This window comes from Ochotona princeps, chromosome 21 (assembly GCF_030435755.1).
Source record: "Ochotona princeps isolate mOchPri1 chromosome 21, mOchPri1.hap1, whole genome shotgun sequence".
Lineage (NCBI taxonomy): Eukaryota > Metazoa > Chordata > Mammalia > Lagomorpha > Ochotonidae > Ochotona > Ochotona princeps.
In genome coordinates this window covers 25,325,090-25,342,297 of record NC_080852.1, presented here as the reverse complement: position 1 = coordinate 25,342,297, position 17,208 = coordinate 25,325,090, and the positions used below count along the sequence as shown (strand labels likewise).

The following is a 17,208-nucleotide window of genomic DNA, read 5'->3' as shown; positions in this document are numbered from 1 at the left end:
CCCTGCTTGTGACCTGGGAAAGCAGGAGAGGACGGCCCAAAGCCTTGGGACCCTGCACCCACGTGGGAGACCCGGAAGCGGTTCCTGGTCCCGGCATCGGATTGGCGTGTACCGGCCCGTTGCGGCTCACTTGGGGAGTGAAACATCGGATGGAAGATCTTCCTCTCTGTCTCTCCTCCTCTCTGTATATCCGACTTTCCAATAATAATAAAATCTTAAAAAAAAAAAAGAAGTGCCTTCTAATTCAATTTTCTACAACGTATGATGCCATGTATCATGGAGCAAAAAGTAAAGCATGTCAACTTCCCATGTTGGAGCACCGACTGAGACCCAACTGTTCTACTTCCAATCCAGTTCTACAAATGGGTGTGGGAAGGCAATGGAAGACGGCCCAAGAACTACCACCCATGTAGGTGACCCAGATGGAATTTCTGGCTCCTGGCTTTAGGTTTGCACAGACATAGCCGTATCTGCAGCCATTTGGAAAGCAAATTAGTATATGAAAGCTAGTGCTCACTCTCTCTCTCAAATAAATAAATATTAAAAATATTCTTTGACAAGATGAAAAATATCTATTTTCAAAGTTTAGAAGTAAAACTGAAACTCATGGAGTATAACCTTGGAACAATGACACTGTAAGCCATACTTCAGTACAATGTAGTAAACAGAATCTACATCTTCAGATTTAAGTAGAAGGAAAGAAGTTGGGAATATTCTCTCATATTACACAAAAATTCATTCCAAGAAAGTTCTTACCAATTGTGAATTTTCATCTCTGTAGTTGGCAGCAATGTCTTGATTTTCCATAGCACCTCCTAACAGTCCAGTAGAATAAGTCCTCAATGGCTGATCAGCCTCTCGGGCCCATTTGAAAAGATTCTCAACAATACCTTCCTACAGTAAAGAAAATTAAACAGCATAATTCTGAAAAGGATCACTTTCATAACTAAAGACATAAACAAAAACATTAATCCTGTGAGGAAAAAACACCAATGAAACATTGCCACATTGTTCTTAAGAGTTAAAAATGCCCTAAAAGGCAATAGATGAGCTATTAAAATACATTCATGCAACAGAATTCAACTTAGTCAATAAAACTCAACTTTAATACCATAGAAAATACATGATATTTGTCCTTTGGGACTGTCTTATTTCACTAAACAGAATGGGCTCCAGTTGGGACCATTCTGTTACAAATAGTAGGATTTCATCCTTTTTATGCTTACTTAGTATTCCATAAAGCCGATGTACCATAGTTATTTTACCCATTGATCTGTTGATAGGCATCTGGGTTGTTTCCATGTTTTCAGTATTATGAATTGTGCCATTTTAAATACACTACTGTTACAGGTCACTTTATAGTATGTAGATTTTATTTCATTTGAATATATTCCCGGGAATGAAATAGCTAGGTTGTATGGCAGATCAATTCTCAGTTCCTGACCACTCTCCACATTAACTTCCACAGTGGTTACACTAGTTTACACTACAAAAAAATTCAACTTAAAAATTAAGAATTAGGGCCCAGAGCCGTGGCCTAGCGTAGTGCTTAAAGTCCTCGCCTTGAATGCGTCGGGAACCCATATGGGCACAAGTTCTGATCCCGGCGGCCCTGCTTCCCATCCAGCTCCCTGATTGTGGCCTGGGAAAGCAGTGGAGGAAGGCGCAAAGCTTTGGGATCCTGCACCCATATGGGAGACCCAGAAGAGAATCTGAACTCCTGGCTCCGGATCAGCACAACACCAGCTGTTGTGGCCGCTTAGGGAGTGAATCATTGGATGGGAGATATTTCTGTCTGTCTCTCCTCTCTGTATATCTGACTTCCCAATAAAAATAACTCCTAAAAAAAAATAAAGAAAAAAGCCTGTAAACACTCAAGAAAATATCAAACAGTTCACTATTCAATTAACAATAAAATGTCATTTCTTTTTAGTCCGTACCTTTTCTTGAAAGACAACAGCAGTTTCTAACCCTGGCATGATGTCCAGCAGGAGTCTGCAAGCCGCAGTGTTCAAAGGGGGTTCTCGGCTTGTCATCACATATGCATTCACCAGCTGCAAAGGAAAAAAAAATAAAACCCAGTCCAATAAACACTAACATATTCCCATCTTTGTCTTAAAAAACACAAACACATTTTCCTATTAACATATTGGTTAATCAATACCATGTCAATAATGCCATAATGTTGTAAATATTTGGAAATATTATGTTGGGACTTTTAATTGATTGGAATGATACTCTGCCGGCTCTACCTTCAGACCAGAGATGGTCTCACCAAGAAACCATTGAACTTCCCAGGACAATAAGATGCTGGACTTTATGCTTGGTAAATACCTCCAATGAAAGAATGTCAACTGAATTTGAACTATGGAAATGCAACAAGGTGGAGCAATCCACTGTGGGGGGAGGGTTTTGAGAGGGGCGGGGGGAATCCCAGTGCATAAAAAAATGTATCACATAATGCAATGTAATAAGTTTTAACAAAAAGGAAATGCAATAAAAATATATGTTAAAAAAAAAACACAAATGAATCATGAAGTGAACCTTTAGTTTGTACTAGTAGTTATGATCCATGAAACTATTATACAAAATTTCTTTTGAAGCTGTAAATCCCCCATAAAACAACTTAGCGGGCCCAGCGCCATGGCCTAGCGGCTAAAGTCCTCGCCTTGAAAGCCCCGGGATCCCATATGGGCGCCAGTTCTAATCCCAGCAGCTCCGCTTCCCATCCAGCTCCCTGCTTGTGGCCTGGGAAAGCAGTCGAGACAGCCCAAAACCTTGGGACCCTGAACACATTTGGGAGACCCGGAGGATCTCCTGGCTCCTGGCTTCAGATCGGCACAACACTGGCTATTGCGGTCATTTGGGGAGTGAATCATTGGATGGGAGATATTTTTCTCTGTCTCTCCTCCTCTCTGTATGTCTGACTTTGCAAAATAAATAAATAAATCTTAAAAAACAAAACAACAAAAAAAAAAAACTTAGCTACCAAAGAAATTAAAGTTCAAGGGATATCACAAAAAAATCACCCAAACCTTTTACATTTTTTCAGATTCATAAAATAGAACAAAAGACGTCCCAGTTCTTGACAGTGGTTAGTGAAAAACTTATATACCTATACATATGTATATGTAAGTAAAATTTCTTTTGGGCACTCATTTAGAATTTACTAAATCTCTACTAAATGACACTCCCTTTGGTGCTATGTACACCACAATAAATACTTACTGACACAAACCCACTATGAAAATATTTCTCAGAATTCAAGGAAAGTTGATAGCTGGAGTGAAGGTAGCATCAGAAACATGCTACAGAAACATCTAGATTACACAATTCTGGCAGAGGAATCAGTGAAGGCTAGAGAGAGGATGATTCTAAGCCAGAACAAAATGCACAAGAGAATTATCTACAAAGAGTGAGAGAAGAGGGAACCAGAAGGGAAAAAACTGATGCTGGGGAGAACAGATTAGAATTTTACACTAAACTAAGGAATTTAAATTTATTCTGAGAACACTGAGAAACCACTAATATATATTAAGAAAGAGGTACCAGGATATTCTGTGGTTTAGAAAGATTTTTGTACTACAGAGAATGTATTAAAGGAGGAAAAACAGTAAGAAACCAATGAGGCTATTGTAGTAACCAAGTAAGAGGTAGCAGTGGTTAAACTAAGGTCTGATGACAAAGAAAGGATTAAAGGCTATCCTAAGTTGAAGGAGGAAAGAACAACAGATCTGTAAATTCTCTGAACAGGAAAGCTTGCAAGAGACTAAATGATCCCTTCTAGCTGGCCAGATCATTACTGAGCTGTCAAATAAGAGAAATCGACTGTGCAGCCAATGGTCAGACACAGAAGAACTGAAGGCACCCAGTAGGCTACCTCCATGCAACATTCTCCAGAAGGCAGGAGGAAGTAAGTGACCTGCAGCTGAGAAGCAACACTGGTTACATAGAAATAAACTTGGGAGTCATTATACTAACATGGGGTCTTTATGATGTGACAGGCACTGAGCCATGCCCTTTCCAAGCCTAATTTTACTCAAAGATTACAAAAATGTTTTGAGCGATCTTACTAGTATCCTCACTTTACAGACTAGTCAAGTAACATTTGGGGAAAACAAAGCTTAAAGAGGCTGAAGTCATTTGCCCAAAGACCAAACTATCATTGAACAATATAATATAGAGCAGTATTGAAACCAGAAATAAACCCCAAAATCCCTTCCCTCAAGCATCATTTTTGTAAAAAACAAAAACAAAACAAAAAAAAAACACCACCTAACAGCTACAATGTATTGATGTATTGGGTAATTATTATTTGCAGGAGCTGTGAGTGGAACAGTCTTACCCTCAGTCACTCTTCACACACATTCATTCACTTTACTCTCCACAACAGCCTCAAGTTAAAGACAAAGCACCTTTCTATTATGACACATCCCAAGTGCACACACCACTGTCAGTGCAGAATTACATCCTGCACATCACCTTTATTTTCTTATGTTCTCACATTCAAAATCTTACCCAAAAATGAACATACATGCCTTGGGATCCCACACCAGTATTCACTCAGGCAAAGTTTACACCAAAGAGAAAATAAATCTGCCCACAACTAAGACTTTAACAAGACAAAACCCATAATTAACTTATTTCAACTGGACCAATTCCACATTTTAAAAACCTGTCCACTCTAATCCCAACTTTGCCAAAGCTTTAGCAAAAGCAAACAATTTGCAAAATAAAAAACAAATAAAATTACAGAATCTCCTGATAATCTCTGGAAGAAAGTAAGAGCAAACCTACTGCATTCATGAAATCATCATTCTTGAAGAGTATTCTCAGCAAGTGGCCCAGCATACATTCTGGATCAGCTCGACCTACCAAGAGAAGAGGGGGGAACAAAGGAATGAGTAAGTCATCCCAGTGAATCAACTCAAGAGCTCTACAAAGGCACCTAGGTTGTTATAAATACCAGTAAAATGCCAACAAGCAAAAACAACCACCACCACCACTACAAGATTCTTGTGATGAAGCAGATTTTCAAAGAAAACCCCTGACTATGTAGTCACAAGAAGGCAGAAACCAAGCCCTTGATGGGTGGTCTGGGGAAGTTAGGTTATATGTCCAAACACAACGACTGCAGCAGCAGATAAACAGTAGAACCCAGGCGGACATCCAGGCATGGGGTGAATTTCACTAAGCAATCACTAACCTAAAGATGCAGTGGTCTTAGACATCTTAACTTCCTAGCACGTATGAAAAGATAACAGATCTAGGATCTATTCAATGTACAACCTGAAGGTAAAAGAATTAGCTAATGATCAAAAGATGTGCTATAATCTTAACACAGATATCTACTTTCATTTCCTTTCAGACTACTGGAGAGGTAAATTTAGCCACAGAATGAAGACAAGATGCAAGCTACTAAAGGGAAGTTTTTACCAAGCTACAGGAACTCACAGTAATCCACAAAAGTTAGAGGATGTATCATAAACACAAATACGGACCTCAGGGTCCTCTCACTGTTTACAAGGGATGAAACTGAGATTTTTTTTTTAAGTGATTAGGCCAGTAAGAAATATTCCTTAAAATAGACAGAAAATTAAAATCCTAAGTCCCTACTAAAAAAAAAAAAAGTAAATGATTCTTTTCTTTTTCCCCATCATCACTTCATCCTTTTTAAGGCAAGGACACTTAGCACGACCATCTCTTTTAATTTTTTTTTATAATCCTTAATTTTATTTTTAAATTTTTTCCATTTGAAAGACAAGAAGAAACAGCTCCTCTTGCTGGTTCACTCTCCAAAATTCCTGCAATAACCTGGGCTGGGTCAAGCCATGTCTCTCAAATGGTGCCAGACACCCAAGCACCTGAGCCATCATCTGCTGCTTCTCTCGTGTACATTAGCAGGAAGCTGGAATCTGCAGTAGAGCTGGGATTCATAGCCAGGTATCTTGATAAGACACACTCAAACCCCATTCCCATGAATTTAATTTGAGGTTTTTGTTTTTTCTTTTAAAGATGTATTTATTTTTATTGGAGAGGAAGATTTATAAAGAGATAAAGATCTTCCCTAACGGTGGTTCACTCCCCAAGTGGCCACAATGGGTTGAGCTGAGCTGAGCCAATCTTAAGTCAGGAGCCAGGAGCTTCAACCAGATCACCCTTATTACAGGTTCAGGTTCCCAAGCAGGAACTTGGATGGGAAGTGGACCAGCCAGGTTACAAACTGGCGCCCATATGAAACCCTGGCACATGCAAGGCAAGGATTTAGCCACTGAGCCATCGTGCTGGACCTTTAATCGTTTTCCATTCACTTCCCAAGCTCTGAATGCCTTACTAAAAGTATGGATTAAAAAGTGAATACTTCCTTGGAACATGCTTCCCCACATTAGTATCTTTAAGGCATTATGAAATAATCGTCCCCCATCCCAGGTTCCAATGCAGTTTGACAGCAAGCAGCAACCCTCTCTCCTTCCCACTTTTCCCGCTTCCTGCAGATACAGGAGAAAAAGAAAAACACGGAAAAATTCATCCAACCTCCCTTCCTCCATTCTTCAACCTTCCCCCCACTCTAATCTGAGGCTCACATGGGTGTGCATCCATCTCAACTATGTAAACAATATTTAAAATACTTTTTTAATTTAAAAAAAGTGAATTACCATCTACAGTCATTAAAAAACATCTAGGACAGGGGCAACAGATACTATAATATAAACAATTTGAAATGCCCAGTTTATTTACACTTGGGAACAAAAGTATTAAAAAACAGAAATAAATCCTTGAATATTCAAAGTCTCTTCCTGCCTCTCCTCCTCTCTGTATATGACTTTGTAATAAAAATAAATAAATCTTTTAAAAAAATATTCAAAGTCGACATATAAATCTTCTAACTTTCATTAGTTCCTCCTTATCTGCTTTCTCTTCACATACAAAATTTCAAACCCTTCTCCACAAAGGACTGCTTCTAGCTACAGAGCATCTACAGTACACACCCACACATGACAAGCTTTGTCCAAGGTAATCCACTCTAGAGAAAAATAAAAATGGCAGTCTAAGGTCCTGCCCAATTCTGTATTATGGCACACTTCACAACAAGGCAGATGTGTCATGATTCTAACTAAATTAGTCCAAAATAAAACTAAGTTAACCAGGGATGGCTTACTTTACCTACAAAAAACAAAAAAAAGTATGTTTATTTTTTAAAAGATCTGTGTATTGATTTCCCAACTAATGTGCATTCTCAAATGTATTTCCCCATCAAGACAAATCTTACTGGAAAGATAAAGGCACAAAGGAAAACACAATTTGGCATTTAAAACGTCACAATACGGAAAGTCTTATTTCAGTCCCTGTAATCATACCAACTAACTAAAGCATGCCAAATGAAGTTAGTATCTTCAAATCTACTATACTACTACCTGCTATTTAATCTGTAAGTTCCAAAAATATTTCAATTTTCCCAGGAAATTATTTTGCCTTATTGTCCCCACCTTCCCAACATTTTAACAAAACATCTCAAAATTTACCACAGGACCCTTCTTCTCTCCATAAATCTGACTGCCTTTCAAATAAAAAAATACTAATAAATAAATGAAAATTTACCACAGGAGATGCCAAATCAGTTGAAAAGTATTTCTTTTATGTTGAAAAATATTCTATCAATTTCCTTTTGTAAGAAAACAGAACCCAAGCTTAGGAGAGAACACACGTCTTACCAGGATGTCGATCATCAAATGGGTCTGGATCTCCTTTACGATATTCTTCAGTTTCTTTTTCTATCAATTCAGACATCCTAGCACAAAGGGAGGAAAAGGTCAACTCTGGACAAGTGTACCAAAAACATTTGCCATGTCCTACAAGTGAATTCAACAGTCAAGGTGTAAAATAAAAACCGTAAGAAAAGAGGTACCTTTTTGATGAGCGCACACAGTTACTTTTTTAAAAAATTCTTTATTTTTACAGAGAGAAAGAGATACAGAGAGAAACATCTTCTATCTACTGGTTCAATCCCCAAATGGCCCAACGGCCTGAACTCAGCCAATCTGAAGCCAGGAGCCAGGAGCAACTTCTGGGTCTCCCACATAGGTGCAGGTCCAAAGGCTTTGGGCCATCCTCTACCTCCCAGGCCACAAGGAGGGAGCTGGATGATCAGGACATGAACCAGCACCAGTATGTAATCTCAGTGCTTGCAGGCAAAGGATTAACTAATTGAACTATCACACTGGGCCCAGATCTACCTATTTTTCAAAGATTTATTTCTTTTTGTTTGAAAGGCAGAGATATAAAGAGGAAAGGCAGAAAAAGAGATCTTCCATCCAGTGGTTCACTCCCCAAATGGCTGCAACAGCCAGAACAAGGATAATTCAATGCCAGGAGCTTCTTCCAGGTCTCCCACATGTGTGCAGGTGCCCAAAGACTTGAGCCATCCTCCACTGCTTTCCCATACAATAAGCAAGGAGCTGGATCGGAAGTGGAACAGCCAGGACATGAATCAGTGCCCAAGAGATGCCAGTGCCACAGGAAGCAGCTCAGCTACTACACCAGGGTGCCAGTCCCAAAACATACAGATCTAACCAATGATCTCCTAAGCTTATTCTCACTCCCAAGCTGATTTTCTCTAGACTCCCTATTTAAAAAATACAGTACTATCATGAGCTCAAAAGTCAAAAAATCTGGGAACTATCATTACAATCCTTTCTCCTATGCCCCAAAATTTCTATTAGCTCAACTTACATACACCTCTCTACTCTGATCACATCTCCAAGTCTTAACCACTCCCATTCTTATCCAGACCACCATTACCAACTGAGTAACTTCTAGCAACTTTGTCCTCGATCATGCTCCAGTTTCAAGGTTGTCTTGACACCTCATTTTTAATTTTGTTTTTAAAGATTTATTTTTTTATTTCTAACAGCTTTATTCATAATTGTCAAACAGCAAAAGCAACCAAGATGCCCTTCAGCAGGTGGGTGGATAAACAAACTGTGGTGTAGCCATGCAACGGATTGAAACAAAATAAGCTATCAACCCACAAAAACGCATGAAGGAAATTTGACTAACTGAAGAAGCCAAACTGACAAGGTTATAAATTACAGGTTTCCAACTATGTGACCTTCTAGAAAACCATGAAGACATTAAAAAGGGGTTTGAGGAGAAAGAGATCAATGAGCAGAGGATTTCTAAAGCTCTCAAACTATCCAGTGCACTACTACCATGGTGGATACTTTCGTCATAATTCAACAAAGACAGCACAATGCTATAGGTGAACCCTGCTGCAAACCATGCACTTAGCAGCATATTGCCATGTCAATGCAGATTCACCGATTGTTATTACAAGAACCCTGCTATGAGATACCGATTTCAGGAAAACTGTTTTTGCGAGCAGAGGCTGTATAAATCCAGTACCTGCTGGGTAAGTACAGACTGAAAACTAGTTTTGGCTTCAATTTTGCTAGGTAGTTAATCTCCTCATACTTCGGCATTAAATTCTGTCTTCCTTGACTTGTCAGCAATCTGTCTCTAGACCATGAATGATGGTGATGCTCCTAAAACTCCTCTGATTTCCAGGATACCATTTCCCAAATTCTATGTGTTAGTTGTTAAATATTTATAAAGCACCTTGTCTTCCAACGGCCAGTGCTTGACCCCCAATTCTGGCACTCTTAAGAAAAGGACTTCACCGGACCGTCCCATCAGGGTGCAAAAGATGAAGCGGTGTAGACAAGCCGTTCTCCACCGACGCTCGCCGTCAGCCTTCGCCCTAATGGCCAAGATTTATTTTTATTTGAAATGCAGATTTACAGCAAGATTCTCCATCTGCTGGCTCACTCCCCAAATGGCTGCAACACCCAGAGCTGAGCCAATCCTAAGTGAGAAGCCAGGAACCAGGAGTCTCTTCCAGGTCTCCCATATGAGTGCAAGGAACCCAGCCCTGAGCCAAATTGTTCTCCTTTCCCAAGGCCACAAGCGAGGAGCTAGATCAAAAGTGGAGCAGCCGCTCCCAGTGCGTAGTGGTTAAAGTCCTTACCCTGCACGCGCCAGAATCCCATATGGGCGCCAGTTCTAACCCCAAAGGGCCCTGCTTCCCATCCAGCTCCCTGCTTATGGCCTGGAAAGCAGTTGAAGATGGCCCAAAGCCTTGGGACCCTGCAACCCACATGGGAAACCCAGATGAGGCTCCTGGCTGCCGGCTTCAGATCGGCGCAGCTCTGGCTGTTGTGGTCACTTGGGGAGTGAATCAGACGCAAGATCTTCCTCTCTGCCTCTTCGCCTCTGTATACATCTAACTTTGCAATAAAAATAAATCTTTTTTAAAAATTGAAATGCAGAGTCAGCACTGTGGCACAGCAATTAAAGGCGCCATCAGCCCATATGGGCACAGATTCAGGACTCAACTGCTCCATTTCCAATCTAGCTCCTTGCTGATGTACCTGAGAAAACACCAGAAGAAAGCTAACCTTGGGTCCCACACACCTAGGTGGAACACCTGGAGAAATTTTCTGGCTCCTGGTTTTGATCTGGCCCAGCTCTGGCCACTGTGACCATTTAGGGCATAAATCGGCAGATGTAAGATCTCACTGTCTTTTTCTTCACTGTACCTTTGAAATAAACAGAATAAACCTCAAAAAATTTTAACTGAGCTGCACATTTGGCACAGCACTGGGTTCCAGTTCCAGCTCCAATTCTGATTCTAGCGTCCTGCTAATGTACACACTGGGATACAGCAAATGATGGCTCGAGTACTTGGGTATCCATATCAGAGAGCCAGAGTGAGTTCCTGACTTAAGCCTCACGCAATGTCACCTCTTGCAGGTACTTGGACAATGTACCAGAGATGAAGGACATGTGTGTGTTGTCTGCCTCCAAAAAATAAAAGTTGTGAACATTTTGTGCTTTTTCCTGCTTCCTCTCTGAATTTTTTTTATTTGAAAATGTTTTGTTTTATGATAGTTTCATAGGTTCTGGGGTTGCCCATGCCCTTCCCCAAGGTCCCTCGCTCGCCACCCCCACACTGCTTTTCCTTCTAGTTTTACAACGGATGTCCTTCATGAACAGTCACAACTCCATTGTGTTGTTGCTAAGGTGTTTCCCAAAAATGTAGGCATGGTCACTGTCAGGGAGTCCATCATCTTACTGTTAGGACAGTTTCAATTCTTTCACTCGGAATCCATGTCTGGTCTGTATGTATAGAGACATATAGTACTTTGTCTCCGTATCTGAATATATCAGCATCCGCTACACTTCCAATATATATCCCCTAACTTACAGAATCAGTGAGCACAGTCCACATTACGGTGAAAATCATAAGTTTTCATTAACATGAAGGTAGCAACCATGCTACTAAAATAAAAATTCATCACAAGAATGATGAAAACAGGAGTCAAAAACCTTCTTGTAGGAATAGATGCCATTGCATGACTCTTGTGGTGCTGTAGGAATTACAATTAACAACTAGAACTTCATTGTTCATGATATGTAGCAAACCAGTGTTGAAATAGACTTTTACAATCTCAAATGTTTACAAGCAATCCATCTCTTATGGATGATCAATTACTGAATCACAAGAATTTATTGGGAGAGATACAGATAACTAGGAAGTGCAAAAAGATAAAATACACCACAAAAATAATTAGATTTGATACTACAAAAGTGCATACTGAGACAAGCAAGAGCCATTCCATAAGATGAGCAAAACAATCCCTAGCCATACCAGCATAGATGTTTTCCTCTCTGAATTCTGAGGAATAATTTTGCCTAATCATAATCATATGCAAAATATATTTAGAATGACACATTGTAAGGATCTACCAGTATCCTTGATTGAAACTAAAAGCTATAAAAAAAACAAACTAAAAGCTATTAAAAAAAAAAGAAACTAAAAGTTATAAAAGGGGACTTAGGGACAAACTTACAGGGTTCAAATCAGAGTTCTTAACATGTATTCAACCTGTCATCTGTAAAACAAGATAACAGTTCTTACCTTATGGTGTTTCCTTAGGGTTCAAGTTAATTAAAACAAAGCCTGACATTTATTATTATTGTGAGAAATGAAATACAAAAGTTGGGGGAAGAGACATATTGCATTACAGCAAATAACCCATAAGTCCAGCATCCCATATGAGTGCCAGTTCATGTTCCACTTGCTCCATTTCTGATCCAGTTCCCTGCTAAAAGCATGAGAAAAGCAATAAACAATGGCACAAGTGTCTGTGTCTGCGCCTGCGCCCCTACCAGCTATTTAGGAGACTCAGATGAAGCGCTCCTGGCTACAGCCTGGCCCAGTGCAGGCCATTTAGGAAGTGAACCAGTAAATGGAAAATTTTCTTCTTTTAAATAAACAAGCACATCTTTAAAAAAATTTAATCTAAAAAAGGAAAAGGAACAAAGGTTAGTGTTACAGAATATATCAGGTCAAATAACCACCTACAATCCTGCATCCCACGGGAGCACCAAGTCAAATTAGACTGCTCCTTTTCCAATTTGGCTCCTTGCTAACATGCCTGGGAAAAGCAGTGGAGGATAGCCCAAGAATTTGGGCCCCTGCACCCAAAGGAGAAATCAGAGAAAAGTTTCTTCCTCCTGGCTACTACAGCCATTTGGCGAGTGGCCAGCAGATGAAGATATTTCACTGTCTCTCTCCCTGTAACTCTGCCTTTCAAATAAAAACATCTTTAATAAAGCAGAGTTAATTACAATATATCAGAATATTGGTTCAAGTCTTGGCTACTCTTTTCCAATCCAACTTCCTGCTAATTGCTAAGACAACTGGCAAGGCAATGAATAACAGTCCAAGTAATTAGCATCCTGCCACCCATGTGGGAAAATTAAGAATTCCTGGCCTGGGTCTAGTCTAGACCAGACTGTTGTGGTCATCTAAGGAGAAAAGAGATGAGAAAAGATGGAAGATTGCCCTCTCTCTTACTCTCTTTGAAATAAGTAATTATGGCTTTAAAAAATAAAATTACAAACTGCCATACTATGCTTCATGAAAACGTCTAATGATCATAAAAACAATAGTGTGTATCAAAAACAGATGCGAGGTTATTTGATACAGTTGTTAAGATACCACTTGGGGGGCCAGCCCAACGATTCAACTGGCTAATCCTCCACCTTTAAGCTCTGAGATCCTATACGGGTGCTGGTTTGTGTCCCAGCTGCTTCACCTCCCATCCAGCTCTCTGCTTATGGCCTGGGGAAAGCAGCAGAGGATGGGTCCAAAGCCTCAGGACCCCATACCCAAGTAGGAAAACCCGAAGAGGCTCCTGATCAGATCAGCTCAGCTCCAACTATTGAGGCCGTTTAGGGAGTCAACCAGCGGATGGAATCTTTCTCTCTCTGTAAAATCGGGCTTTCCAGCAAAAACAAACAAATCAGAAAAAAAAAAAAAAAAAGTCAGCTGAAGGCCTGGTGCAGAAGCCTAGTGGCTAAAGTCTTCGCCTTGTATGCACCAGGATCCCATATGGGCGCCAGTTCTAATCCTGGCACCCTGCTTCCCATCCAGCTCCCTGCTTGTAGCCTGGGAAAGCAGTTGAGGACAGCCCAAAGCCTTGGGATCCTACACCCATGTGGGAGACCTATAAGAAGCTCCTGGAATATCTTCCTCTTTGCCTCTCCTCCTCTCTATATATCTGACTTTAAAATAAAAACAAATAAATCTTTTTTAAAAATGCCAGCTGAGATGCCCACATCACATACAGAATGCATAAATCCAGGTCACAGCCAACTGAGTCCATGCCACACACATGGAAACCCAGGCTGAGTTTCAGGCCTCCTAACCTTTCAGGGAGTGAACCAACAAACAGGGAGTATACTTGTCAGTCCATCTCTGCTTTCCAACTTAAATCAATAAATAAGACTTTATAAAAAGAGTGGATAGGGCCCGGCGGCGTGGCCTAGCGGCTAAAGTCCTCGCCTTGAAAGCCCTGGGATCCCATATGGGCACCGGTTCTAATCCCGGCAGCTCCACTTCCCATCCAGCTCCCTGCTTGTGGCCTGGGAAAGCAGTTGAGGACGGCCCAATGCATTGGGACACTGCACCCACGTGGGAGACCCGGAAGAGGTTCCAGGTTCCCGGCATCGGATCGGCACAGCATCGGCCCGTTGCGGCTCACTTGGTGAGTGAAACATCGGACGGAAGATCTTCCTCTCTGTCTCTCCTCCTCTCTGTATATCTGGCTGTAATAAAATGAATAAATCTTAAAAAAAAAAAAAAAAAAAAAAAGAGTGGATAAATCTGAAAACATATCACGCTGTCTTACTACACTTTCAACTACTTCAGCCATATATGTTGGCTGTGAAAAATGGGCAGAGACTCGGGCCCGGCAGCGTGGCCTAGCGCCTAAAGTCCTCGCCTTGAAAGCCCCGGGATCCCATATGGGCGCCGGTTCTAATCCCGGCAGCTCCACTTCCCATCCAGCTCCCTGCTTGTGGCCTGGGAAAGCAGTTGAGGACGGCCCAATGCATTGGGACACTGCACCCGCGTGGGAGACCCGGAAGAGGTTCCAGGTTCCAGGCTTCAGATTGGCGCGCATCGGCCCGTTGCGGCTCACTTGGGGAGTGAATCATCGGACGGAAGATCTTCCTCTCTGTCTCTCCTCTGTATATATCTGGCTGTAATAAAATGAATAAATCTTTAAAAAAAAAAAAAATGGGCAGAGACTCTAAGATGTACTATGTCAATCAGTGGATTCTTCAGCAACCTCATCATTCTTGGAATGGTGAGACTGGCAGCAATTCATAACTGTTGAACTATCAAAACCACTTGAGCAAGACCCTCAGAGCATGCCCCACATCAGGGACCTGGGATGAGTGGGAGACTGGGTGGGGCTTCTCCCTTTATCTCCCCCTATACCCCAGACACATGAAAAAAACAATGTGGAAATAATAGTCTTACCCACTTTCCTGTAGCGCGTGAACCTTTTTGCCCTAATTAACTATGTAAATATTGCAAAAATAAAGAAAAAAAAAGGTTGTAGTTTCTTCTCCTGCCCCCTCCAAAGCATTGTTCAGTCACACTTTTCAGTTTCCCTAGAAAACCACTTATCTCTGCTTTTAATTAAGCTGTATTTTACCAGCTTTTAAGGCTCTGATTCAATAACTTTTACCATACCCCTACTGTAAAGTCTATCAGAATTGGATTCAAAATCCAGGACTCAAACCTAAGCTTCCTCCCACCCATCTATTCAGTCTTCAGCAAGCTGACCGACAGAGCAATGGTTCTTTAACAATACAGTTACCAGTGACAAATGAGGAAGCTGAAAGTTCAAGAAGTTCCCCTTTTGGATTCACACACAAAAGGTCTCCAAATATTTGCTGACTAAATTAAAAAAAAAAATTCCAGTTCTTTCCATCCTCACACCCACACATTATCTACAATCCATACTGCTGGATTTAACTCTTCATTAGACACCACTGTGTACTATTCTGAACTGTCTCATCTGTTAGTCTTAGTTGTGGCCTAGCTGGGTATCTTCTTGATGGCGGTGTTCCTCTATGTTTTCCACTCTTGACTATCACAGCATATTGAAAAAGTTGGGAGTCCAATATGATAATGAATGTGAGATAATCTTCAAAATAAAACAGTAAGTATTTTTAGTCTAAGAACTCAACAAACACTTAGAGGGACAAATCAATGCACACCAGCAGTCATCCTCTTTACTCACTCTTCCTTCATAGTTAGGTCAACACACACATTAACAGCATGATACATACTCATTAATTCACTGTGGCTGCACTTCAATTATCTTACTCAATAGTTTTAGTGTTTAATCTTAACTCTTGGGATTTCCAGTGATTCTACATATTGTAGTTTGTAACAACACTCCCCCCAAAACTGTAGTTTTCCTTTGTCTTTTATTTGAAATAACATATTTACCAATGTTTAAACTTTCGTAAGACCGCAGTTTTCCAAAATAAGTAATCACTATATAGACAAAACTTTTTCACAGCCTTAAAAGCAAGGATTAGATGATAAAGATCCCCCAAATTCCAGTTATCTTCCTCTTAGAAATCTCATAAATATGCCTGCCCAGCCTTTCTCACTTTCCTTCTTCCTCCTTCCCATTTATTCAATGAAATCATGTACCACAGAGTTACTAGGTACTAAGCAGGAGGCAAGTCATTGCCTAAGGAGACACCAAAAAAAAAAAAAAAAAAAAGACATAGAGGCCATACTTTCAAAGCAGCATACAATTTAATGAGACCCATGTATAAAAATCTGTAGCCCAATGTGATGGTGAAAATTAGACACAGATGGTTAATTTTTATTTTTAACAAAGGGTTCTACAGATACCTAAGTAAGTCCAAGTCAAGGAAGGTTCTGAACATATGATTATCAAGTCACTTTTTCACAAGACTAGAGTTTGTCAAACAGAAGTGTCCAGAAAAGGCATTGTGCAACAGCAAGGTACACACATTATCAGAAAATACAAACTATTCAAAAGATGACCAATACTCCCAGGCAAAAAAAGGAGCTAACCACCAAATAATAAACAGCTTCACAGGCCACACTGAATAAATTGCATTTAGGAAAAAAGGAGCCATGGAAGAGGTACAAAACTTGTATGAGAAAAACCAATCTTTCCACAAGGGGCAGGATACAATGGAAAATGAACTGCAGATAAGGTGATAAGGCACTGCCTACTGACTGACAGCTCAAGAAGCAAGCAGTAGGAGCAATGGAAGCGAGTAAAGGAAGAAGTCAAAATCCCCAGGACTTGGTGACTGCGACTGCGTTGGTCAGAGATGACTCTCAGTTTTTCAGGTTGAAGCCACTTAGCTTGAACACCAAGGCACGGAGTACAAAAAGGGCAGGCTGAGGAAGCAGGAAATTTATAGGGAATCAGATCCATTTTGGACAAACTGTATTTCAGATGTCTGCGGAAGAACCAAGAAGATGTGTATACCAGTCAGCTGACAATTACGTCTGAAACTTTTTTATGAAGAAAGGTATGAAGCAGAAATAGAAATTGCAAAGTTAACATAAGATAAAGGTTGAAATCATAGACATGGATGGAATTAGTCAGTAGAATTTTTGAGGGTAAAGAAAGACCTTAGCTAGGGCTAAGAGATATGCAAGACAGCCTATGAAGGAGAATAAAGAAAAAAAGGCCTGAAAACTAAGAAAAGAGCAGGGGAAGAAAAAAACACTTCAAAATCATAGCCAAGCAAAAATGCTCCTACATGTGCTTCACACTCAGTTTTGCCTCTTTT

General features: G+C 40.5%; 1 protein-coding gene across 4 annotated transcripts in view; it reads right to left on the bottom strand.

The window, feature by feature from the left end:
- The window catches only part of DCAF1 (DDB1 and CUL4 associated factor 1), a 75,124-nt gene that overhangs the window by 37,289 nt on the left and 20,627 nt on the right, over positions 1 to 17,208 (bottom strand). For all 4 annotated transcript variants that reach the window (XM_058678575.1, XM_058678574.1, XM_058678576.1 and 1 more), the window contains 4 exons: positions 7,713 to 7,789; positions 4,798 to 4,871; positions 1,941 to 2,054; positions 757 to 894 (listed from right to left, as the gene is read on the bottom strand). In XM_058678575.1, the coding sequence (XP_058534558.1) occupies positions 757 to 894; positions 1,941 to 2,054; positions 4,798 to 4,871; positions 7,713 to 7,789 (403 nt within the window). The remainder of the gene's footprint in view (positions 1 to 756; positions 895 to 1,940; positions 2,055 to 4,797; positions 4,872 to 7,712; positions 7,790 to 17,208) is intronic.